The sequence below is a fragment of the Trichosurus vulpecula genome, chromosome 6, assembly GCF_011100635.1.
Source record: "Trichosurus vulpecula isolate mTriVul1 chromosome 6, mTriVul1.pri, whole genome shotgun sequence".
NCBI classification, from domain to species: domain Eukaryota; kingdom Metazoa; phylum Chordata; class Mammalia; order Diprotodontia; family Phalangeridae; genus Trichosurus; species Trichosurus vulpecula.
In genome coordinates this window covers 7,935,600-7,956,063 of record NC_050578.1, presented here as the reverse complement: position 1 = coordinate 7,956,063, position 20,464 = coordinate 7,935,600, and the positions used below count along the sequence as shown (strand labels likewise).

At 38.0% G+C, this 20,464-nt stretch overlaps 1 protein-coding gene across 3 annotated transcripts in view; it reads left to right on the top strand.

Moving 5' to 3' along the window:
* The window catches only part of NEK1 (NIMA related kinase 1), a 204,331-nt gene that overhangs the window by 14,584 nt on the left and 169,283 nt on the right, over window positions 1-20,464 (top strand). For all 3 annotated transcript variants that reach the window (XM_036762736.1, XM_036762737.1, XM_036762738.1), the window contains exons 5-6: window positions 6,624-6,721; window positions 12,122-12,205. In XM_036762736.1, coding sequence (XP_036618631.1) covers window positions 6,624-6,721; window positions 12,122-12,205 — 182 coding nt within the window. The remainder of the gene's footprint in view (window positions 1-6,623; window positions 6,722-12,121; window positions 12,206-20,464) is intronic.

Genomic DNA, 20,464 nt, shown 5'->3' with positions numbered 1-20,464 from the left:
TGTGTATCTTTTATGTGTCTTGAGTCTATCCCTTCTATAACAGAAGGTGGATAATATGCCTCATTGTTCGTACACTGAGATGGGGTTGATCATTGCCTTGATCAGAGTTCTTAAGTTGTTTTTATTTTTACGGTGTTGTTGGCATGTAAATTGTTCTGGTTCTCTTCACCCTGAATCAGTTTGCACAGTTTTCTCTGGGTTCTCTGAAGGTCTCATGTAATTTCTTACTTTCTAATAATATTCCTTTTCATTCATACATCGTAATTTGTTCAGTCATTCCTCAATTCATGGGCACCATCTTCATTTCCAGTCCTAACTTTTCATTCTGCCTCTACCATTCCCTGTTTTTCTCCTCCCCTTCCCACCCTCAATCAGGAAATTTGTTTTGCTTGCAACTATTTCCTCACACTTGTATTGTGCTCCCTCTTTCTCCTTCTATCTCTTCTGTTTCTTGAGTCTTCATGGGAAATCAGTTTTTTCCTTTGAGTTTCTCCTTTCAGTTGTTAAGTAGTTTCTCTCTCCTAGGCTTTGAATGTCCCTGAATCTTTAATTATTTTTTGTAGTGTTCCGTGTCTTCCATTTATTCGTCTCTTCTGTCTTAGTTGCTAAACTGGGGCTCTGTGACAAGGCCAGGTTCTGCCCCGCTCTTTTTTGGGTGTTGTGATAGGCCTTACCTGGTCTGTACCTGGATCACATGGGTTCCTCCTTACCTCTACCTCTGGAGTGTGTCTATACAAAGAGCTCTGGTAGGTTCTTTTAGATCTTTGCGATTGAGAGCACTGGCTTCTTAAGGCCCTCTGTTGTGTCTCAGGACAGAGTTTAAGGGACCTTTGAGTCCCTAGTATTGGGCTATCCCAGTCTAAGTGCTGCTGTGCCCATGCTGGATGTTATTACTCTTGTTTTCTTTTGAGGACCACCCTAGGGCTTTCTAGTGGCAGCACTTCATTCTTGCTGCCTCTGGATAAAGAATCCCATAGGCTTCCTCGCCCTGTTTTCATCATGACAGGTCACTTATTATTTGCCTATACCAATGCTGGCTTTTATGGCAGGCTTCCTCTCCTCTTGCCTGTGAGACTCTCGGTGGCTTTTTTGCATATGACGCATATTATGTAGTAATTTCTAACTGGATTTCTTTATCATTGTTGGGTTTTGTGCTATTTTTAGATTTTTGTTGGAAGAGGTATGTTGGAGCTGAGTTAAGCTGAACTGAGCTGAGCTGTCTGCATCCATTTGGCAACCATCTTGGCTCAAAACTGCATTTGATGACTTTTTGAAATTATGTCCTGTATTATATATAGGATATTCATAGTATCTCTTATAAAGGAAGAGGAGATCTAGATTGTGGCAATTATAGCAGAAAATTGAAATGAACCTTTTAAAATCACATAGCAGAATGGTAATGGAGTCTAAATTGGGGTTTAAAACTCTTTGTATCCATATGAATGCTGTTTGCTAAAGGACAGCATTCTTTTTGTATGAAAACATGGTTCATTAAAGGATTCTAATGTCACGAGCTATAGATACCAAAACCTGGATAAAAACATAAATTCATGCTTATCAAAATCACATGATCAAGTTGGGAAGGAAAAAATAATGGGCTTGAAATGTAATAGGTATAAATGTCAGGTCTTATATTCGGGTTCAGAAATCAACTTTACAGGTATAAGATGGAAGGAGGTAAGGAACATAAGTACATATTGGTTTGTCTGAAAAAGATCTGAGCATTTTAGTCCGTTGGGCATTTGGTCCATATTATGTTCATAGCACTACACTTTAGGAAGGACATTGATAAGCTGGGCAATCTCCAGATGGATTTAGTCAGGGTGGTGATTGCCCCTGTCATACGATCTTCATTTGCAGGAACTGAGGATTTTTTACCCTGAAGAAGAAAACATGATAGCTATCTTTTAAGTATTTGAAGGACTGTCCTGTGGAAGAAGGATTAAACATGCTGTGCTTTGTTTCTATGGCATTTAAAAAAGCTTGAGAGACATGATTTTATTAATTTTTATTAATAATACTAGCATTTTCTTTATTAATGTTTTCTCTGTCACTTTCTTAAGTCTAGACAATCAACAAAACAATAAATCAAGCCTTGATTCATAGCATTTGCTGATTTTCAAGGTATAAATACTCACAATGAAAATTTAACATTTGGCTCCTTTTGCTTGACTCCAGCTCACTCCTTTCTCTGCCTTTCTCCTGGCCACTCATCTACATAGGAGACTAGAAAGGGTTTGGATTTGAGAAACCAAGGGGCTGAGAACCACAGGGCCCTTGGCAATTACAGGGTGTGTAATCCTCATATGAATGAAGACCTGGAATAGTCTTGTTTTTGAAAGAGATTAAATTTGGCAGGTGTTTGGAAATCTTGAATGAGGTTGCCCATAGAAATTCACCTCCTACCCAAACCCAATGCCTGTGAAGTTCCATTGAAAAAGACAGATGTGTGTCTGAAGGGATTATAATGCTAATATTTTAATAAGAAGTCAGTGGCACTCTGGAATGCCAAGGATAGTCATGGTGGGCTCTTGGCTTATATGCCCTTGGAAGAGGGGTGTTCTTGAGTGTAGCAATCAAATGATTGGTTATTAGAGAAAGAATGAATATCCTGGGAAGGAAAAATCTCCATGAGCTTGAATTAAATTGGATGAAATGTAATAGGTATTAGTGTCAAGTCATATTTGGTCTCAAAAATCAATTTTATAGGTACAAGATGGAATAAGGTAAGGTGCATGAGTACATAATGGGACTGGACCTATTCTAATCAACTTTTACTATTTCATTTACTTTGTTACCCAGCCTTGGGCAGTCTAGTCAAAGAATTTATTCCCACCTAATCCTGAGTAGAAGGTTGATCGATAGATTGAAAAGTCTGTAAACACGTTCAGTATGTGACAGCTGTGGACCTCAACTCCACAAGGGGATAGTTTGGGGGGATCTTCTCACATCCATTTGAGTCCTGTTTGATCTTTATAGTTATGCCACATTTACTTTTGATTTTTTAGTGTGTCATTCTTTCCATTTAAATTGTTTTACTTACTGGGTATATTATTTTCTCGGCTCTGTTTGCTTCATTATGCATCTGTTCATATTTCATGCTTCTCTGTTGTCATCACACACATCATTTCTTACAGCATAGTAGCATTCCATTACATTCATGTACCATAATTTGTTTAGCCAATTGATAGTCATCTACTTAGTTTCTACTTATTCATATCTTTTAATCATTTATCAACTGGGGAATGGCTCTTATTTTTATAAATTTGACTCAGTTCTCTATATGTTTGAAAAATGAGGCCTTTACCAGAGAGACTTGCTTCAAATTTTTTTTTCAGTTACTATTGCTAACTGTATTTCCCTCCATCCTATTCCCCCACCCACTTATTCTATTCTCTGTCTCCCTTCACCTCCTCCCTCCTCAAAAGTGTTTTGCTTCTGACAACCTCTTCCCCCAGTTCCAATCAAACTTTTATAGGAATATTTATTGCTTTACTATACAAATTATTCTTGAAAATTGAGGGAAAAAAACTACCAAATTATTTTGAGACAGAGTTTTTTAAAAATGACTTTTACTTTTATTAAATATTTAATTGTTCAGGTTTTTTCCCACTAAGGCACAACATTTAGAACCTATTCATATTATTTTTAAAATTTTAATATTTTTTTCCAGTTATATGTAAAAACAATTTTTAACCTTTTTTTTTAAACAATTTTGAGAATACTCACAAATCCTATCTGCTTGCCTACATCCTCTTCTCCCACAGTTCTGAAAGCCCTAGCAGTTCTTAGAGCCCTTCAGTTCTTGTTCTCTCTCTCCCTGTCTCTCCCTCTCCCTTTCCCTCTCTCTCTCTCTCTCTCCCTCTCCCCTTCTCTCCCCCTCCCCTTCTCTTCCCTTCTCTCCCTCTCCCCTTCTCTCCCCTTCTCTCCCCCCTCCCCCTCTCTCCCCCTTCCCCCTCCCCTTCTCTCCCCCCTCCCCCTCCCCTTCTCTCCCCCCTCCCCCTCCCCTTCTCTCCCCCCTCCCCCTCCCCTTCTCTCCCCCTCCCCTTCTCTCCCCTTCCCCCTCCCCTTCTCTCCCCCTCCCCTTCTCTCCCCCTCCCCCTCCCCTTCTCTCCCCTTCCCCCTCCCCTTCTCTCCCCCTCCCCGTCGCCCCCCCTCCCCCTCCCCTTCTCTCCCCCTCCCCCTCCCCTTCTCTCCCCCTCCCCCTCCCCTTCTCTCTCCTCCTCCCCCTCCCCTTCTCTCTCCTCCTCCCCCTCCCCTTCTCTCTCCTCCTCCCCCGCCTCTCCCTTTCTCTCCCCCCCTCCCTCTCCCCTTCTCTCCCTCCCCTCGAAGTTCTGTCTTCTTCACCGCTCTCTTGACTCCACAGCTCCCTAGTCTCCGCAGCTATCTAGTCTCAGCTTAATGGCTATCTACTGGGTATATATGCTTTGTTTGCCCTGGGGCTTTGCGCCTAATAGCAAAAGGGTGTGGGCCTCCCTATAAGCAGGCCTCTCCTAATCAAGATTCCCTTAACTAGCTCCACCTGAGGCCTATTGAACGGGTGGGGAAGATCTTTGATCACATTCCCACCACATTGAGTTCATGTAAATCTTTCCACGTTTTCTGAAAGTATCTTTTTCTTATAGCACAAGAGTATTCCATCACAATCATATCCCAGAATTTGTTCAGCCATTTCCCAAATGATGTACATCTCCTCAATTTCCAGTTCTTTGCCCCCACAAAAAAGAGCTGGTATAAACACTGTTGGATACATATGTCCTTTTCCTTTATTTTTTTTTTCATTTCTTTGGGATACAGACATTAAACTACATAACTTTTGAAATCCTCTCCAACTCTCATATTTTGTGAAATGGGATTTTTTAAAGTAAGATGCAGTTGTTGCTCTAGCCTTAGATCTTGCTTTTGTTTTCTGTTTTTTTCTTTAAACACTTATCTTTTCCTTTGCATCAGTCATAACTGTGATTTCAGCTATGTAAACAAGTCAACAAGCATTATTAAGCCCATGCTCTGGGGATAGAAAGAAGGGCAAAAAACAATCCCTCTTCTCCAGGATCTCACACTTTAATAGAAAACTGCAAATAAGGAATTTCCTCTACCAGAGTAGATCAGCATCTTCTCTACAACTTTTATCTTTGTGAATTGCCTGGGAGCTCTAAGAGCATCACTAACTTTGCTGAGGTCACATGGTTATTATGTGGCAGGCGCAAGACTGGACCTAGCTATTCTGACTCTGATCCAAGCCTCTTAACTGAAGTTTTATTACTTCAAATCAAATACTGCCTAATAAAGAATATTGTTTAAGCAGAAAACTCAAAAAAGAAGTGTACGTATTGCTTTGCCTCTCTTACTGGATGACAGATTGAGTTTTGTAAATTCAGACTTTTTTCTGATGCCTCGCTTATCTAGCAATCTTAGTTATCTGGAACAGATTCTATAACCACACATCAAAAAGAGCCCCAGAGAAGCTAGCATGCTATCACAAAATCCACAGATGACATCTTGTGTTTTTACAATTGATGAGCTTACTTACTTTTTCATTGTACACAATTGTATTAAGATTAGTTAACTTTGGTGCCAACCCACAGGAAACTAGTAGGAATTGGGAGTGGGGAAGTGAACTACTAGTGGACAATATGAGAATTCATAGTTATAGCAAGTGGGAAGGCAGAAAAAGTGTGGGCCAACTTTGTGTTGAAACCAGTCCTCTTCACCTCGGTAGCCTCTGAGGGCATCACATAAAGTATGATAACTTATCTTTGTGATTATATTAAGTCACCAAGAAAAGATTAAATTACCTACATTATAACATTCTTCAGGGTGGTGGAGAAGGATATAATCCCACTTATTTGTGATCTCTTAGAAACATGAAAATGGTTAAAATAAATATAAATAAAATAAAGTTTGACTTTTAGTGGAGCAAGCATCTTTTATTTGGAAGATTGACTTAGGTAAAATGCTTTCTAGTCAACCTTCTCCAAAGGAATATTCTCTTAAAATAAAGAAAAATAGTGATGTCTAACCCTATACACGGCATTCCAAACCTGTCAACTGTTTATGGGAAAATATGAGTCCTCTGGAATAAAGTTTGGTCATTACACTAATCAAAATTCTGGTGTGTTTTAGTGTTTTGAAATGTGTCTATGTATATGTAGAAGTAAATAGGTATTTTCTAAAACTTAATGAGATAGTCCTGTATAAGCACATTTGATCATTTATTATTGTTAAATTATCAGTAATGGAATTTTTTGTCAGTATAAACGTATGAACAAATTATAAACAGTATGAATTTAGGCATTCCCCAGAGCTTGATGCCATACCTCAATTCTGTTGTCTTTTTTTTGTCTTGTTTTTTTGAAGGGTGGAAGGCAGGGCAATTGGGGTTAAGTGACTTGCCCAGGGTCGCACAGCTAGCAAGTGTGTCAGGTGTCTGAGGCTGGATTTGAATTCAGGTCCTCCTGATTCCAGGGCCAGTGCTCTACTCCCTTGGCCACCTAGTCTGTTGTTTTATTAAATCTAGCACTTAATGTTTCTATAACTTTATTTAAGAAAACATATGTCTACTTTGTATTCTCTTTTTTTCCTTAAATTTGAAGAAGAGAATGTTTGTTGTTTATATTTTATAGAAAATGGCTCTCTCTACATAGTAATGGATTACTGTGAAGGAGGGGATCTATATAAACGAATAAATGCCCAGAAAGGTGTGTTGTTTCCAGAAGATCAGGTAACTTTATGTGGATCAATAGTTGTTTTATGGTGTTCCTAATTATAGAACATTCTAAATTTTACATCACTAGTACTTAAGATGAGGTTCCTTAGACAATATGGTGTCGAGCCTATTATGTAATATCTTCTTTGTTTCTAGGTCATGTCGATTTTTCCTTTGCATTATTTCTCTGATTCATCCCTTCCTGCTCTGTTCCTATTTCCATGTGAATGAATGAATGAATATTTATTAAGCCTTCATTGTTTGCCTAGTACAACTACTAGTCTCTCCTGCCACTACCCACAGGATGAGATTAGTTCCATTCTGCATACTACTGCCAAACTAAGCTTTCTAGAATATACCTTTTCTCATACTACTCATCTGCTTAGGAACCTTATAATGGTTTCCTATAGCTTACTCCATTAAGGTCACCTCTGTTTGCTTGAATTTCAAAGCTCTCTATGGCCTGCCCTCAGCCTACATCAGTACTTCAGTGGATTCATGCATGACTTTTTTCCATGTGGTTTTTCTTCCTTCTTCTTTTTGGCATGGATCATAAGTTATCATTTCTTTTTATATTCTGTGCAGAAGTGTTCATCTCCTCTCATAAATCCCCCGTAATGGATCTGCCCAATGTCCTAGAGACCTTCCTGTAGGTATTGTTTAAAAGTATCTTTTGTTGCACTCACAGCATTTGCTTTTCCAATACTACATTTCTTGAATGATAGCATTTATTCCACTTCTTATATGTAGATTACCCAAAAGAAGGCCTCTAGTGCATCAGATTCACAATGGAGAATTCATGGAAGAGTGTGGACAAAAATCACAAAGGTTAAGTGAATGTGAATGGGTTGTCAAGTTTGATGAATAGAGTTATGTACATTGAGATGACAGTAGTTGTATTTTTATTCGTCATATTTAGGGATAGCATTGTGTGGCATAGGTAAAGACTTTATATGCAAGAATAGTAGAAGATAAAATTGAAAGAGTAGGTTGGAGTCAGATTACCAGGTGTAGCAGCAATTTGGCTAGCAGCAGCTGTGGGTTGTAAGACCCAACAAGACCAGCAATGAGAGCTGCCAGCACAGGTTCTTTTGATCTGTTTTACTAAGGAAAGTAACTTTAAGGGAATAACAATCTCACTTTAATGTAACATACAAATATCCTTCACTTAGTTCAGGAGGAAAAGCCAGCAACCTGAACTTCAGAGCAAATACAAATTACACACATACACAATATAAACAGACCAAATCACAATTCATATAGTTACCAGGAAATCATCAACATCTGAGTTTACAAGCCGGGGGGCTCTTAATGGCTGCCCAGAATCTCTTCAAGTCACACGCCACTCTTCCAGTGAGAGCCCCAAAAGTCAAACACCATGCTCCCCTCATTTATATCCAGTTTGGAGCTCTGAGGGCTCTGACTTCACCCAGGCTGAGTGTGTAAAAGTTCCCCATCCCCAGCATCACATCATATACAAGTCAATAATTCTTGATTGCCTTAGTGCTGAGAAATACTCCTAAACAAAGGCAGCAAAAAGGTTTCCCACCCATTAAAGCAAAGGAGAGACTTGATAGTCCTAGCATCCCAAAAGGGAAGAACAAGGAAAAGTCTGATTGCCTTAACATTTCCACCCCTTTCCAGGATCCTTGGCTTTACATAATCCTAATAGCCATGGATCCTGGAACAGATAAAAGCATTATACATTGCAGTCACATTCCGGGAAATATAACAGATATCATTCGGTATCATTCCCAAAATACTTGTTTGCAATACACCATCCACTCCTAGGTAAAAGCAAATCAATCTCTTCAGTGAATCAGGGACCTATAATAGTATCATCCCCAAAATACTTGTTTGCAATATACCATCCACCCCTAGGTCAAAGCAAGTCAATCTCTTTAGTCAATACAGCCTGTCCAAGTAAAGTCCTTCTTGAGGGTGTGTCATTCCCACAAGGCCACTGCAGGCTTCCTCCTGGTACCCTCAAGTACTAGCATGCTTTAATTAGCAAAGTCCCAAACAAAAAAGTCCAAATGAAGTTCTCTTGGGGATGTGTCCTTCCTACACTGCCATTGCAGGCTTCCTCCTGGCACCCGAAGTCCCAACTCAAACAAAAAAGTCCAAATAAAATTCTCTTGGGGGTCTGTTCTCTCCACACTGTTCCAGGCCCTGCTTCCAAGTCCTGAGGTGTGGCTGGGCACCAAAGCCAACAGGGTGGGGTCCCTGAGGGTCCAAGGCACTTGCCCCACCTCTCCCTCCTGGGTCCCAAACAGTCCCAGAGGAAGGCAGCAGAAAAGCACACTCAGGGCCTTGCTGCAAAGTTTCCATCTTGCCCCAGGGTTGAATTCCAAGCTCCTAGGTTTCTGGTAGTCCAGCTCCTACTGGCCTCTCCTGAGTTCCAATGTAGGTGGTTCCCCACCTTTGCACTCACCTCACCCAAGGCAGCTCATCACTCTCATCTTTCCAAAGTTCTCAAGAAGGCAATCAATATGTCGGCAGCCAACATCCACTTTTTATTTCTCCTTATCAGCCACTCCAGCACAATCTGCATGAAGGCCATTCTCCACTCCTGTTTCAAAACTCCACAATCTCAAAACATTTACTCTTTCAGCACAATCTGGAGCTGGGCTAATCCATTCAAGCCCTTGCTCCCACCATCTGCACCTCCCCGAAGCCTCTGCTTGTTTTCTTCCCACAGGTCTGTCTCTTCCGGAGTGCCAGTGGGGTAGGGAGAGGGAAGGAAAGGTTATCTCCCAGGGCCCCTGCTCTGGGCTCCCTGGAAACCACTCCCATTACTGCTATTTTCCTGTTCTCCTTCAGGCATCTGTTGCTCCTGAAACATCTAGCCACCATCTCAATACCCCAAAACTCCATACTTTCCTTTTAAACTGCAGGTCCTGTATGACTATGCCTTTTTGTAGCAACAATTCAGCCAGCAGCAGTTGTGGGGTGTGTAAGACCCAACAAGACCAGCAACACAAGCTGCCAGCACAGATTCCTTTTTTTTTTTATAATTAAGATTTTTTATTTTTAGTTTACAATGCCCAGTTCCACATAATTTTGAGTTGCAGACTTTCTTCCCTCCTCCCCCCCAGATGGCATGGAATTCTATATATTTTCTACACATAACTTCTCATTGAATTTATTTACACCATAGTCAAGTTGTAAAGAAGAATTATGACCAATGGAATGAATCAGGAGAAAGAAGAAACAAAACCAAAAAAACCAAAAACAAACAAAAGAGAAAAAAAAAGGAGAGCAAACAGTGTGCCTCAATCCGCATTCATACTTCATAGTTCTTTCTCTGGATGTCGATAGCTCTCTCCATCATGAGTCCTTTGAAGTTGTCTTTGCACCTTGTATTGCTGAGAAGAGCAAAGTCTATCGGGGTTAGTCATCACAGAATCCATATGTCTGTGGATGTATATAATGTTCTCCTGGTTCTGCTCTTCTCAGCATTATATCGTGTAGGTTTTTCCAGGTTATTGTGAAGTCCATATCATCCCCATTTCTTATAGCACAATAGTATTCCATTACTTTCATATACCACAACTTGTTCAGTCATTCCCCAATTGATGGGCATCCCCTTCATTGCCAACTCCCTGCTACTACAAAAAGAGCCGCCACCGATATTTTTGTACATATGGGTCCTTTTCCCACTTGTATGATCTCTTTGGGATACAGCCCTAGAAGTGGTATTTCTGGGTCAAAGGGTATGAACATTTTTATAGCCCTTTGGGCATAGTTCCAAATTGCTCTCCAGAATGGCTGGATCAGTTCATAACTCCACCAGCAATGTAACAGTGTTCCAATTTTCCCACATCCTCTCCAGCATGTATCATTTTAGCCAATCTGACAGGAGAGATGTGGTACCTAAGAGTTGTTTTGATTTGCATTTCTCTAATCAGTGGTGATTTCGAGCATTTTTTCATACAGCACAGGTTCTTTGATCTGCTTTACTAAGGAAAGTAACTTTAAGGGATTAACAGTCTCACTTTAATCACGCATATAAATATCATTCAGGAGGAAAAACCAGCAACTTGAACTTGAGAGCAAAGACAGATATTTTACAGACATCAACAGATAGACCTTGTCTGATTCAAATCACAATTCATAGTTACCAGAGTATCACCAACATCTATCTGGGTTACAAAGCCAGGGGGCAGTTACGGCTTGCCCAGTCTCAACAATCCTTCCATGAGTGTGCCCCAAAAGTCAGAAACCAACCTTAGATCTTATGTACCTGTCTCAGGGCCCTGGGGCACTTGATTACCTCAGTGCTGAGAAGCATTCAAACAAAGAACAGTGAAAAATCCCATTTTGCTGGCCATTACATTTGAAAGGCAAGAATCATTTAATGGCCTATAAGAGAAGAACAGCAAAAAGCACCTCCCTGATTACCATTACAACAGGCTAATTCATCTTAACTTTATTTTGTAGGCAGTAAGGAGACATGAAGGTTTTTGAGCAAATGTATTTAGGAAGATATTTTTTGTGGTGGTGTGCAGCATTTATTGGAAGAGAGAGAGGCTGTACAGTGAATTACTAGTGGTAAAGCTTTTGTAGTAGTACAGGTACACATAACATATTAGGACCCTAAATAGGATGGTGAAAGAACGAATGGATATGAGAAACATTTCAAAGGCAAAGTGTCCTTTTTACACAGAATAAGTTACTTCAAAGGTTGTAAGGCTAAGTAGGCAATGGGCAAGACCAGAGGGTCAATTTGTATACAGAGGGGCAGAGAAGTGCTACAAAGAAGTAAAATTTGATCCTGGGAGATAAGCTGTGTCCAAAAGTCTAGGAAGAGCTAGAAAGTCTAGAAATATGCTGTTCAGTGGGAGCGGCATTTGTAAGTGGGACTTTGGACATCTAACATGCATGAAACTCACCTGCTTTTATATTCCTCATTGTGTGTGGATGAGAATTATCTTGAAAAAAATGTGTTTACAGGTAAGGAGAAGGAGAGTTCCAGAGGTAAGACAGAGTAGACTCCTTACAGAAGAGATTGATTTAGGCCTTCCAGGGGATCTTGCCCTAGTTGCCTGGATGCTAAAGAAAAGTTGAGGGCTCAAGACTACAACATTTCCAGCTTGACTTTAAAAAAACAAAAAATTTTAAAAGCACACATTAATATAAACAATTAGCATGCTAATTATAAATCATTGTTGCCCATTTTGCTAAGAGGGAATGCTATACTATTAAAAATTGCTACTTTAAGAGAAGCAAATATGTCACATTTTTTGGATATCAGTTTTCTGGTTACTCATTGTGTTGATGGCCATTTCTATAGTTGAAAAGTAACTCTAACCTAGAAATGTTTGATAAAATCAGACCAAAAAATGATCAAAGGTAACGCTTTGTGGTAAAATACAGTTTTTCAAAGTGAGACTATCTGATTATTTTGTTTAGATCATGGACTGGTTTGTGCAGATTTGTTTGGCGCTGAAACATGTGCATGACAGAAAAATTCTTCATCGAGATATAAAGTCACAGGTATGTTGATATAGTCTCCATCTGAGACTTGAGTAATTTTTAAACAAAGTTATGCTAAGTTTTAATTACACGGTATTATAAACTGGGTTTATAGACTGGCATAGATTCCCCAGGCTTTGTACATATGTAAAACCTTCAGAATTCCCCAAGAAAATTAACATTTGAAAAATAAACTTTTGACTTTGAAAACAAAATGAGAAAATCATTTCCATGGAGAGATTTCTGCTCTTAAGCTGGATTGGTAATAACAATTTCAGATAGTAACTGTGGATTACATGTTAACTGTATTAACAATTACTTAATATCCTGCCCACATACACACCAAGAAAATGGTAGGATTTTTGGCAAGAAGATTATTCCAGCTCACACTCATTAGAGAACCTTTTGAATGTTTCAACTTCCTCTTCTTTTTATCACCCTCATTCACACTCTGTCTTCTCTCTAAATTCATGTTTGAGGCTACCTCTTTCTTAGTTGATTTTCTTCTCCCACAATTTTCTCCTTCAATAGGCAGAGTAAAAAGACCTATATTTTAATATTTAAATTAATATTTTATTTTTTAATATCACCTTTCCCCATTATATTCCAATTCTTATTTACATGAAGTTCATTCTGGCTTGTGTTTAGTAAACCTTAGTTGGTTTTTCCTCCTCATGGTCAATGGCACTGGATGAAAAGGGTTACTCAGTACCCAGTCTAGCTCTTTTTGTTATTCTAGAATATTTACTTGCCCTGTATTAGATGCCTTAGATTGAGGTTTATGTGAAGTCAGGTTGTTGTAGAGCTCTAGACCAGAGTAGACCCCATTCTGAACTCAGGCTTTATTCACTTGCATGTTAACATTTGTTACTCTGAGTTTGCTGATTTTTTTATGTTTTAAAGGTGAAGTTACTTATGTTCCACTAAATCTGAAGTTCTTAACTTTTTTGTGTGTTATGGATCTTTGGCATTCAGATAAAGCTTATGGACCCGTTCTCAGAATGTTTTTAAAATTTGTAAATGAAAGAAGTGCTAAATTTTAGTTAGAAGCTAGTGAAAATAAAGATGATTTTTTTCCTTCCAAATTCATAGATCCCCAGAAGTATATCCGTGGACCCCAGTTAAAAAAAAACTCTTAGGCCAAACCTACCCATGCTCCTAACTTTCATTTTTCTAGCCATTGAGTTTGAGACGTAGAAGTCATCTTCAGCTCTTCACTTTAACTCATTCCTCATATCCAGTCCATATCCAAGCCTCAATGATCTTTCCTCCACTACATCTTTCTTTTCCATCCTTTTTTCTTTACTTTCATTATAACCACCGTGATTCAGACTCTTAGCACCTCTTTCATAGACAATTCAAGTAGTTTAATTGTTTTTCTGAATCTGGTTTTTCTTGCCAATGCACCCTCTGCACCATTGCCAAAATATGTTTTTCCTAAAATGTGATCTGACCGTGTCACTTCGCTTCCAAGAAGCTTTATTGCTTCCTTCTATTGCCTCTAAGACAAAATACAAATCCTTTAGTCTGATCCCCAAACCTACCTTAACTAAGTTTATTACATGTTTCTCCCTTCCCATATTTTGTTCTTACCCAACTGGCCTAATTGCTGTTTCCCTAACATAACTGTCTCTGATGTGAAACTTTACAACTGTCCCCCAAATTTGGAATGCTGTTGCTTCATATCCATCTGCATCTAGCTAACTTACAAAACCCAGCTTAAATGCCATGTTACGGAAGAGCCCTTTCCCGATTCCTCAGTTGTTAGTGCCCCCACCCATTTCATAATCGTGTGTATGTTCATATATATGTATGTAATGTGTGTGTATTTTGTGTGTATGCATGGATATATATACACATGTATATGCATACACATATATAAAGTATTTGCTTATCTGTGTACATGCTATGTTTTCTAATAGAATGTGAACTGTTTGAGGGCAGAGAATGTTTCATTTTTGTCTTCGAATCCCTGATGCCTAGCACAGTATCTGACATATAATAGGCGCTTTATAAATGATTGTTATTCTCTAGGCTGCCCTTGGAACTGGGGCCAAGCTTTGGGATGAAAATTAGACTGGGTTTGGGAAGAGATGCTGTAGTTTTTTTGGAGCACTGGGTGGGTTCACAGTATTTCCTTATGATTTTTTTTTTGGTTATTTCAGTGCTTACTATTTTGATTACATTTTCTTGGTTTTCAAAATTTATAAAAATGATTATTATTGAGTTCAATTCTTGAATCATGTGTATTATTTTAAAAATGGGGATTCTTTGATTTTTCTTATCTAGGTGCATTTATGTGTATATTTAAAATGAGAGTTAGATTTTTAAAGTTTGGGGCCCCAGTTTTATAAAAACACCTTCCCTGAGGCGAACCACAGTAATTTTTAAACCAAGATTCATTATAGAAAGTATTCCTTGATTGACATCCTTTTGTGAGCAACAAAGAAGAAAAACAAAACTTTTTAACCAATGTAAAGCACTAGGGCAGTGAATAAGTAAGTAATCAGTTTATGAGCTATGCCCTTTTATGCTTGGCATAGTCTTCCACATTGCAGCCATCTAAAAATATTTCCAATATTGGAAACAAAGACCTATGGATAAATTAGTATTTCTCTGAGTGAAGACTTTAGTAGGATTCCCCAGGAATTAATATAAGCACCAGTTAATTTAACATTTTTATATACGACCAAGATAATAAAATGCACAGAGAGCGGCATGATGCCATACTGTGGAAAGAGTACTCAATGTGGAATGAGAGGGCCTGGGTTCCAATCCGAGCTTTACCACTTAGCACCTCTATAATTTTAGGCAAGTCATTTAAACTCTCTGAGAGCTCCATTGTCTTCTATAAAATGAGAGGTTGGTACAAGATGATTTCTAATTAAAGTTCTCTCAAGTTTTACATTTGTGTGGCTGTGAGTATAATTTCTCTATAGATGATACTAAGCATTTTCAGACAATTAAATGCCAACAGGGTGATAGAGCTAAACTGAAAGATATTAGCATGAAATACTTGTGTTTGGAAGAGTTTCAGAAGATCTAGTCTAGTCTTTTTTTAATTCGTGAATTCCCCCATATAGTATCACCCATGTGTAGTGAGCTGGCATCTGCTTGAACACATTTAGTGAGGGAAAACCCATTTCATATGGGGATTTTCAAGAACTTTAATTAACAAGTTGTTTTTTTTTTTTTCAACAGCTTTAATTCTTCCTTATATTCTAAAATTTGCTTCCATCAAACTTCTCCCTAGTGGTCCTAGATCTCTACTGTTGTTCTAAACAGAATAAGTCTAATCCTTCTTTTGCAATACTCTCTAGATATTTGCAAATATTCACCTTAAGAATTCTCTTCTCTAGTCTAAACAACACCATAGAAAAAATATTAGTATTGTATTCTGTTTTGTAGGCACAAGCCTTCCGGAAGCAGTTTTTGCTCTGCTTAGAGAAAAATAGCCAAACTGGCAGGTGTTGTTTTAGATATCTTTCCATCCAAGTCATTTTGAAGTCCCAATTTATAGGATTCTTGAACAAGAAATATTTTGCATTCAGGATTGAGCAAGGCCCCAGAATTTAAGTAACAGGTTCAGTTAACTGTTTTCTTCATTAAATACAATAGTAGTTCAACTTTAGGCCCACTCCTGGGAGAATCATTTTCCTGACACCATTTTTGACCACTCCTTTCGAGGATTTTCCTTCCCAATTGATCAGTAATGGGCTCAAGATTAAATTAGCTAAAGTAATAGAAGAGACTTTCTTTTCGTAGATTGATCATTACCTTAATACAGTCAAGGTAGATCAGTCAGGGGTCCCTTGCTCTTCTGTGTACACCACCCTGATTGCTTCAAGGGATAAGTTCTTCCTAGACTAATCAGAGGGAGGAGAGCAGAACATTTTTTCAGAATTGATAGTCAAAGAAAAACTGATAAGGGTTTCTCTTTTAGATTAATCCAAAGGCTGAGCCCAGGATACTTTAAAAATGCTTTCTTAATGTTTATAAAAGGGACATGACATGGAGTGGAGGAGCTTAGTCTTCCTGATAGCTGCATCCATACTTTATATATAATATTATCTTTTTATTTTTTTTGGTTTTTTTTTCCTTTTAAATTTTTTACAAGCATTTATCTCTTCTGCTTCTTTCTCTTTAAATACTGAACCATAACAAAAGCAAAAGATTAAAGCTCCCAACAAATATGCATTGCCCAGCAAAATGAGTTCACACATTGGCCACATCCAATAATGAATGTCTTAGGAGATGAGTAAGGTCTTAATGAGTCCTCTGGAATTGTGCCTTATATGATTTGCATTAATGGCTTACTCTCCTGGAATCATTGAAATTTTTCAGTTTCACTTTTAAAAGTCCATAACCAGAAATGAACATAGGATTCCAGATATATAATGGAATCTCAGAGTTGAAAAGGACATCAGAAATCATTTAATTTAATTGGCACCTGAACAAGAATCTCCTGTACAACGCATGCTCAATATGATAGCCATCCATTTTTTTTGAGGATCTTCAGTGAAGGGAAATTTGCCATCTGCCAAAGAAGCCCATTCCACTCTGGAATAGCTTGAATTGTTAAGAAATTCTTTATAATAAGTCTGCCTCTTTGCAACTCCTACCCATTCTTTGTAGTTCTCTTTTCTGGGCCAAGCAAAACAAGCTCTTTCTCTTATATGTATTCCAGCCCTCCAAATACTTGAAGAAACTTTCATGTCCCAAATCTCTTTCATGTTAAACATCCCCAGTTTCTTCAGCTGACCTTCTTTTGTGGGATGTCAAGGTTCTTCACTGTCCTAGTTGCCTTGCTCTCTATGCTCTATAACTAATCAATATTTTTCCTAAAATTGATGCCCTAAACCCTACATAATATTCCAGGACACTTTTTCAGACAAACTGCGATCTCAAATACTTTCCCATCTTATACTTCTGAATTCCCCCTCCCCCCAATCCAGTGTAAGTCTTATATTCTGATTAAATTCATCTTCTTAGATTCAGTGCAGTCTTCTAGCATGTCAAGATAATCTTGGGGACTGACTCCCTCTGTTCCTCAAAAGCTCTGTAGGATCTAAATGACACATTACCACCTGCCATAATATTGTACCCTAAATACCATGGAGCCTTTCCATCTGACTTTCAGGTGAAATCTATATGTGTTGTCATTTCCTATTAGAATGTGTGTTCCTTCCTGGGAGTAGAATCTGTCTTGCTTTTTTATTTGTATCCCCAGGGCTTTGTTTAGAGGATATACAGGATCTTGGGGGAAAGTAATGAGTTCTTTTTTGAACGTGTTCATTTTGTGATGCCTGTGGATCATCCAGTTGGAGATGCAGGACTGGAGTTCAGACTGGATATGTGGAGCTTAAAAGTCATAGGTGTAGAGATAATTGAATGGGGACATGGAAAGAAAAGAAAACAAAGCCCAAGATAACTTAGGAGCATATTCACAGTTAGGGATCTGGTATAGATGGTTATCCCATAAAGGTATGATAAGAACCAAGAGAGAGAATAGTATCAGTCAGTGAGGAGAGGGTGGTCAGTAGTACCAAATGATGTAGAGAAGCCAAGGATAAGAACTGGCAAAGAGGCTCTTGGATTTGTCAATTAAAAGACCATTGGTAACTTTGGAAAGAACATTTTGATTTGAGTAAGGCTGGAAGACAGAATGTAAAGGTTTGAGATGTGAGTGAAAGGAGAGAAAGGGGCAGCAGATATACATAGCTATTTCTAGGAATTTGTAAGAAGTAGGTTTAGATAGTTTGAGAGACTGGCAGAGTCAAAGGGTTTTTTGTTTATTTTAATTTTTTTTAGGATTGAAGCATTCCTTTTAATTCTGAACTTAGCAAACTTCAACCAAATGAGCATTTTCCTATGTACAGTAGAACAGAAATAGAGGGTTGTACATGAACCTACAAACCCATCATATACAGCTTGCTTTTATTTTTAAGTATATAATACATTCATCATTATTTTAAAAGCTATTTTGCTCATTTATGATTCCTTCTGTTCTTTTTTTCCTATAGAGATTAGCACTCTAAAGACTTTCAAAGTTGTTCATCTTTAACATGTTGTTGTTGTGTATATTTTCTTCTGGTTCTGCTCCATTACAGCTCATATAAATCTCAGTGATCTAGATATTTTTGTTGAGCATTAGGAAATGAGCCATTAAATGGGGAAAAATTGAATATTGGTGGGGGAGAGTAGTGAGGTGATTGTGGGATTAATCTGGAGAAGACCAAGACAGAGGATGGAATTGGGGCACACTAAAAAGGTTAACTTTGTTGAAGTGAAGGAAAGCACACTTTTCTCTTCAAGCTCCTTGTATTTAACTGTTTTCTATATATTTGTATTTATTTTGTTTACATTTATGCTGTATATATTTATATATGTACATGTCTCCTTCATTAGAATTTGAGCTCCATGTTAATAGGAATAGTTTCATTATTTGTACTTCTGTCTCCAGCTTAATGCATGGCACATAGTAAGAAGTGCTTACTTGATGCATACTTTTTCATTGATAAGTCACACACTGTAATAAAGGAGAGAATTGGAGATAATGTCAGGAGGTTGAGTTTTGGGATGTAGAGTAGTGGATAGAAAATAAAGCTCATGGTGAACGACCTATATTTTCTTAGTAAAGTATGGGTAGAGATCAGCTGGGGGGCAGGGAGGATGTGAAAGAAAAAGGCCAAAAAGATTGTTTTTTTTGGTACTAGGGGCCCAGTTGAGATAACATAAATGTATATAGATCAAGTCCATAAGCCTTTAGGGAGAACAAGACATATGATGGAAATAATTCAAGGTTAGAATTGCTCCAGGAATTAGTGGAAATAAGATAAGGCAGCAAGGGATTTAAGAATATAGGTCAGTGTCCAGTTTAATTGTTTAGTTCTTGGTCAAGATTGAAAAGATTTTATGATATATAAGAATGTATGAATGGGCAAAAAAATACAACAGATAAGTTTCACTTGTTCAGTCGTTTCAGTCATGACCAACTCTTTGTGACTTCATTTGGAGTTTTCTTGGCAGAGATGCTGGAGTAGGTTTACAGATTTTTTCCTCATTTTACAGATGAGGAAACTGAGGCAAAACAGGGTTAAGTGATTTGCTCAGGGTCACACAACTAGTATATGTGTGAGGCCAGATTTGAACTCATGAAGATTAGTCTTCCTGATGCCAGGCCCAGTACTCTTATCTACTGCACCACCTAGTTGCCCATATGAGTTTCATTAGGGAAGTACTAAGGAATGAAAAAGGGAAAAGAAGACATACTTTACTTTAAACATACTTTAAACATTCGTTTATAGGCTCTATGTACCAATATGGCCTAGCAAAAGCCTTCAGATAATTTTATGCTGTTCTTCTATGAATTCATTGGCATATTGTGTTGTTGAGACCAAAAAACTTTGGAAATAAAATGGGAAATATTGTTCTCTCCTTATGGAAGGTCATAGAATATCTGTACCTAGATAGGGCTAGGGAATATTTCAGCCTAGGAGCAAGACTTGCATTTTGGAGATCAAATAAAGCGAGTAGCCACTTGAAAGAAAGAGATTTATTAATGTCCCAAGAAAGAACTGTTCTCATGTAGAAGCTTCCACCTCTTCAGGAAATGTTACTTTGTCATGTTGCTGTCTAATGGCATCATTAGGTTATATAGCCAATAAACAGCATGCTGCATCATTTAACTGGACCAGTATTGCTTTTGCTTTACAGGGAAATCTAATTACTGAACTCAGCTTTTAAGTTTTTTTCTTTCTTGAAGGTTATGAGACTTCTTGACTCTTGAGTTTTGGTTATAATCCTAATCAGAATATGTGAAGAAATTATGTAACCTGTCCTCTTTTCATTTGCCTTTGAACTATTAAACCACTCTCCTATGAATTTAGATGCAAAGCATCCTAGTACTTAATCACAGGAGAAACTTCTTCATTTAGTCATTGTTCTCCATGGCAAACATCTTTCAAATGCTTCATACATGTTTAGCTAATCTTTTAACAAAATATAAACATTTTCAAAATAAGGCTTCTGCATTCATATATATATACATATATATTATAAGAATAACATTTCATAATTAAGAAGAAGAATACAGATCAGATTTGGAAACTTTGGGGTTACTTTTTAATTATGTTCAATTAATGAAGCAAATGATTTACCTTGGATATCTTTGTAAATGGTTTTGCTAAAGCATTACTGAAAATTTAAAATATCTGTCAAAGAAATCAAAGGTTGTCTGTGGTTTAGTTCTTTACCTGAATATTTATCAGGTTTAATGGA